The 6,391-nt window shown below is 36.4% G+C and overlaps 1 protein-coding gene across 2 annotated transcripts in view; it reads right to left on the minus strand.

Annotated features, from left to right (window-relative positions):
• The window catches only part of LOC140164849 (GPI inositol-deacylase-like), a 50,523-nt gene extending 44,660 nt beyond the window's left edge, over positions 1-5,863 (minus strand). For both annotated transcript variants that reach the window (XR_011860591.1, XM_072188226.1), the window contains exons 1-4: positions 5,731-5,863; positions 2,823-2,926; positions 1,745-1,809; positions 3-128 (exon numbers count right to left, since the gene is read on the minus strand). Coding sequence is in view for 1 of the 2 variants with exons in the window: in XM_072188226.1 (XP_072044327.1) it covers positions 3-128; positions 1,745-1,809; positions 2,823-2,926; positions 5,731-5,862 (427 nt within the window). In the remaining variant the exon portion in view is untranslated. The remainder of the gene's footprint in view (positions 1-2; positions 129-1,744; positions 1,810-2,822; positions 2,927-5,730) is intronic.
• Positions 5,864-6,391: the final 528 nt, after the last annotated feature.

Consider the following 6,391-nt stretch of genomic DNA (forward strand, 5'->3'; position numbering starts at 1 on the left):
ACCTGTTTGTTCCTGCAAGACTGGGCCATACAACCCACTGAATTCACCACTGAAATCCACACTGAAATAATTAAAGTGAAAACTGAACCTTGCAGCCTTGCGCAGAGCAACAGATCCAAGAGACCGCACTGAAAGTAAAAACAAATCATACACAAATTTTATTCACAAATGTGAAGTGTTGTTGTTTTTATTGTGGTTTTTTTGTGTGCAAATGATCCTAAAAATCTATAGAGATGTTCCCTCCAGGCAAATTTTACATGCATACAAAACTAAATCCCCAAAACTCAAATCTGGGTCAGTTGGGCCTGTGGAACAGGGTTTTTGTTTTTGTTAACAAGTCAATATAATGTATTTGTAATAAGGCTTGCATGGATATTCTCACTATATATATACCATTAATAAACAAAAAAGGCCTGATAGTCCGATAGAACTTGAGTGTAAACTTAGGTACAATTTGTGCCTAATTGGCACCCTTGGGTATTCTGAGATATCTGAGCAGCATTCAAAATCAGCGCCAGCCACCGGCCGTTGGCCTGTAACTTTTTGGCCAGGTCAGTAACTTTCCTGACTGGGAGTCAAGTAGCCTGTCTGGGCTGGCCGGTAACTTTTTAAAGCTCAAAGCAAATTTTTAAATATTCACGAATGCATCGTCAATCTGTCATTATTTATTAAATCACTTACAAAGCACCAGCCAAAGTTCTATTCTGTGCATTATATTTAGTACCAACGTATTTAGCATACTTGATTTGTAGTAACAAGATACCCATTTTCAACATGCTTTAGTTAATAGTTCTACGTAACTCAAGGCTTCACGCGTAGAAGAGTAGGCAAGACAACTTTTTATTTCCCGTTTAAAAGCTCTAAAAGTTTGGACCGGTAACCTTTTCACATGGGCCTGAGCTATGGCAAACTATTTTTTTTAAAGATTGCAAGGGGATTAATCTGAGACCACTTTCAACAAAATCAGAATTTTCTAATTTGTCTCCTCTATGGAATCCAAATTTTGTCATTTGACCTTTTCCCCTATAACTCAAGAACTGTACATCGGAGATATGTCAAACTATACTTTTTCTGAATCCTTATGACGAGATTAATACATCGGTATGGTTTTGGATTTATGCAAATTAGGCAATTTTCCACAATTGGATTTTCCGGGATTTTTGAAATGTTTTTGTGTGAGCTTTTGGGAGGTGGATACATATGAAATAGACTCTGTTGCAATAAGTGGTGGGTGATTTCATACTTTGACTGACATATACATGTAAGCATCACCTGTCATCAACTTGAAACTAACTGCAACACAATTGTTTCACTACAAAGCATTTCTATGAGAACCCCAGTCCCCACAGGGTTAAGAGGCCAATTTGCATAAAACCAAATGGTCAATTATGCAGGGGTCAAATTTCATTTAGTTGCCTTTAGGCATAATAATTTTGCATTTTTGTTGCTGTGCGGCCATATTGAATGTTGCATAATTTACCATTTTTGCATTCCACAAAGTTCTTTGTGAAAGAAACCAATGTTATCACATGAATCCTAAATGCGAATATTTGACATGTGTCACAATCCTCAAGAGTGCCCATTGAAGATCTGATGACAAAGTTTTGGTTTTGGGGAATTGCTGAAATTGTCTATTACTGACAATGTTTCTAGTGTATGATATAATATATTTGCAAGGATTAATAACTCTTTGGATCTCATTAGCTCACTACTTGACTTCAGTTACTGAATATTCTACACCTACCTTGCTTATAACTGCCAGCATTGCCAGGAACAAACAATACAGGGATACCTTGCAAATTCAGATTTCTGAAATATGAAATTCAAAGACAAGTAATAACTCAACCTTTTGGTGAATTTTGTCCTATTCACAATCTCATATTTAATGATGATGATTTCCATGTATAGTTTGGGCTCTCATATCAGAGGTGATTATAGCTGGCCTGAAACTCCAGTAGGAAGGCCGGACGTGTGAGATCACAGTCATTCAACCAAAGGTTTTGTCCATTTCTACTCTCACTCTCCTCTGCTTCCTGTAATACCGTAAAACCTTGTCTACAAGCATATAGAGTGCTTCTGATGAAAGCTAAATTAATCCAGGCGCCATTATGGAGTTTGAACAAATATATTACAGATCCAAGCATATACAACCAAGTACTATTGTAAGACCAATCTATTGTATTGGCATATTAAAGCTTGTTTCGTATTAATTTAGCTTTCATCAAAAACACTATATATGCTTGTAGACGGGGTTTTACGGTAGTTTGATTGCAGAATTTTACTTAAAATGTAACTTGGTGACTAGTACGTACAATCTCCAAAAAATTGTGGAATGCTAATACATAATCATGTCAGACAGTGGCAGTGATGTAGCCAAGGAGCAGCTTTCTCTTCTGGAAAGACTGGCCACCGTTTATTATTCAGACTTTATTTTACACATGGAGGCCCAATTTAATTAATATTCTGCTTCCTTGGGGTACAAAATAGTGCATGGACATACAGTAATGTTTACAAGAGAAGAACAAGCTTAAAAAATAGATTTATTTTAACTAAACCATCTAGCTGGCCCTTCAAATAATTTTAGAGATATAAGGACTAGAATAGGTCTATAACATTAATTATATACAGCTCTATGGTCAATAATTAAAAGGATCAATGGGCTCTCATGTATGAAATGTAAAAGATGCTGTAAAAGATGCAAAGAATGATTTATTATGTACAAGTTGTACAATTGGTGTACCGGTATTAAACTAATTACTGGTGCTGCCATGCTCATCAAGATGAAACTGTGTTTGTTATTTGTTACATTATGTTGAACTTACCTAGATTTAATAGTAGATTCTTGTGCATATCTTCCTTCACCATACAGATAAAGAGAATAGCGTGGGTAGGCTTCTTGAACATTTTCTGGAAGACCAGGCACATCCTGCAAAGATAAACATAATTTCATTCATTAATAATTTAATCTATGAATAGACTTCTGAGAAACTATTGGGTGAAGTAAAAAAAAACAGCTCCCCTGGTGGATTTAAGGGGTACTACACCCTTCGATAAATTTGTGACTATTTTTGCACTTTTCTCAAAAACTAATAACACACTGGTAACAAAAGTTAGGTATATTATAGGGGCAAGGAATCCAATTACTAGACTGGAATTTCAGTGACCCAAGACAAGCGGTACATTGCAATTTGTAGGTCTGGCATGCCAGTGAGTATATTTACTGATTGTGTAAAGATTATGAAAATTGATGTAAATTTCAAGTACCACACCCTGGTAAGAAGTAAGATGTGTAATACATTTTCTTTGTAAATATTACGACAAATAGATTGATCGAGAAATCTATCTACTATCCACGACGATACGATTATTGTGTGGATAGAAGATAGAATGTGGAACTATCTACATGTACTTCAGTCACTCAATCATTGCCAATTTTCAAACGTATTACATCAATTCTTTGTGTAGTTTAATGTTACTGAATTTTATTTTGATGAATTTAGATCTTCAGAGCAAAGTTAAATTTGCCGACATGCCTTACATTTGAGCAACTTTTTCAGGCACTATACCCGTCGAGATTGGCGTTGCTTAGTTCCGAATTTCCATTTCTTTACATGGTGTCATGCTTCACTGATTCTGACGCGTTTTGAGATAGCTCCATGTTCTATCCATCGTCTAAAATCAGTGAGGATAGACTTTTCGATCCCAGGTTTTCGATCAACAAATAGGCAATTAATAATTGAATTATTAATGTTTTTAAAAAAAGTTGCTGACCAGTGGTCGTTTCACAACTGCTATTCAATTGCGTGGTGCGTTGGGTTACATATATTTTCAACGCGTTTGCCTATAGGGAGGTTTCATGTACGCCACGGGTCACTAGCCCTGCTGGAGGTACAACAACGATATCGGAGCACATGAAAATGAAATATCACCTACAGAGTGCTAATATTCCTTACCAGTGTCCGAAATAAGGAAAATATGGAGGTTGTCCGGAGGACAGCATTAAAACATGAATTCTGCTTGTCCTCAAAACATTTTGGTTATCCCCAAAATATATATGTCATGTTTTTGAGTGCAAAAAATCCAAATAGTGGTTGTCCAGGGGATAGGTACTTAATAAGCTCAATATGGTTGTTGTCCCCAGTGATTTTTGGACAAGAGGACAAGAGGATAAGTGCTTATTTCGAACACTGTTCCTTACAAAGCATGGGTTTGAATAACGCGCCAAAGATTCACAGAAGCTTTATCATAAACAAAATGACATCTACGGACCTGAAGTCTTGCAGCGGTACATAGGCAATGATTAGTGCCGTACTATTACGCTGATCGACTTTCAGTATTCGACAAGGAGGACAATTTCGACCTCCTTGTTTGTTTACAAACAGAGAGAGGTAGACAAAAGGCCTGTCAAAACTGTTCCGCTTGCTCAAGTATCAAAAGGATGATCCACAATAAAGTGATTCATGCAACATGAATAGGGGATTAAAAAACTGTGAAGTAGGACCATGTGCTTCTTTTGTCCAATTTGCCATCAAGATTTCGAATGGAAACAGTTCAGACCCAGAACACAATCATGTCAGAAATTAATATTTTGTTCTGGGTTTGATTATTTTGGACAATGCAATGATAGGGATGCACTGTGCATTTAAGAAATCCAAACTTCAAGCATCGACGATAGGCATGTTCACAAAATTTTCAAGTAGGATATTTCACATGGAAATTATTTTGTTTAAAAAGGTGATTATTTAACTTAAAAAATTAGCGAAGTTATTGGCAAATGTCTGTTTGTGTTTTTAAAAACTGCACTTTTCTGCGGCCATCATTGACAATACCTTACAATGACTTACAATGAGTCCGAGTCCGAGTCCCGAGTCCTCCAACACTGGCCTCATCCCCCACTTTTCCCAAAAAAGTTGAGATTTTTACACCACTGGATACCTCTGGCTACATAATGTTTATGTACCAAATATTTCTTGCAGATTAATTCGTTTAGCAAAAATATCGCCAAATTTGAATTTCGTTCTGGTGCACATTGTCTATGGAGCAGTATAATACTATTCTGTCGGTCCGTGTCACATCACTTCCGGTTGATGATGTTCGAGTGAAAACAAGTCCCTGATTCGATTTTTGTTGATGATTTCTGTCATTGGTGTTATGTAAATTTCGATCGCAAATAGTCAGTGGAATCAAACAAGCGTTTCTAAGTCTTAGGAGTGAAAGAAACTTACTTGATTTACCGTTTATATACTGACAAACTTAAAATTAAATTCCATGGTCGAGTGTCGTTTTTTCCGAAATTGAATGCCACTCCAGCAACATCGCTATGTAGCCTCCTTCACAGCCGGTTTCTGTTGTTCACAACAAACCGTGCACCACATGCAGTTTGGGCCCGAGACTAGAGATAGCCCGGATGTTCGACCGACAGAATAGTCACATAATGCATAACTCGCAAACGCAAAATCGGAATCAACTGAAATTTTGGAAATAAGCTTTTTTCGTGGATATCTACTGATAAATGTCATAAAAAGAGGATGCTAGGATCACGAAATCCTCCTTTAAGTGTGTAAATCCCATTGACACACAAAATGGCATAAGCCAGTCTCAGTGTACAAATGGCGTACACGAGACTGGCAAGCGAGTCTAATAGTAATACACGCCCCCAAAAAAATCAGTCCCTGTATGTACTACGAGAGTAGAGAATGCAAACATCGATTATTTAAAACTTGTATTTACCAGGTACTTGGGATACTCAAACATGTACGTCATAGCACAACCATTAGGTTCAAAGTTGGTGAGAATGTCGTACAATCCCCACGATAAAATAGCCAAAAGAACCGAACACAAGATCTTGTTGCGGGCTGCCATATTTTTTTATCCTTGAATAGGGGGATATTCCTCTTTTTGTAGGAGCACTTTTAAATTTTAAGGTACCGGTAGCTGTGTATTCCTCTCAGATACGCATGTAGTAAAAGTGCCATAACTTTGTAATTATTCACGCAAGACATGTAAAAGTATACATTTGTATGAAGGCAAGACATCAATGAATCTCAATATAAGTACAGTTTTGGTGTAAAAACAACAATTATGAAGAAAATCACAAAAAAGTGAATTTTTGGCAATTTTTGTTCGGTACATCATAACAAAAAAACACTCTTTCCAAAAATTTGTGTTTTGCTTTTTTCTTAATCTTGAGGCGCCATTCCAAAAACAGTTTTTTAGTTTTTATATTGGCCTTATTTTTGTAGATATTGACCATATAAGGCATCAAAATGAACTTTTTAAAATTCACAACCGCCTATTTGCACAAAATGATGCCTAAAATTGGAAATAGACCAAAATATATAAAAAAATGAGAAAACCATTTCTTAAGTCAATCATGCTTTTTATGATGAGC

Source organism: Amphiura filiformis, chromosome 11 (assembly GCF_039555335.1).
Source record: "Amphiura filiformis chromosome 11, Afil_fr2py, whole genome shotgun sequence".
Lineage (NCBI taxonomy): Eukaryota > Metazoa > Echinodermata > Ophiuroidea > Amphilepidida > Amphiuridae > Amphiura > Amphiura filiformis.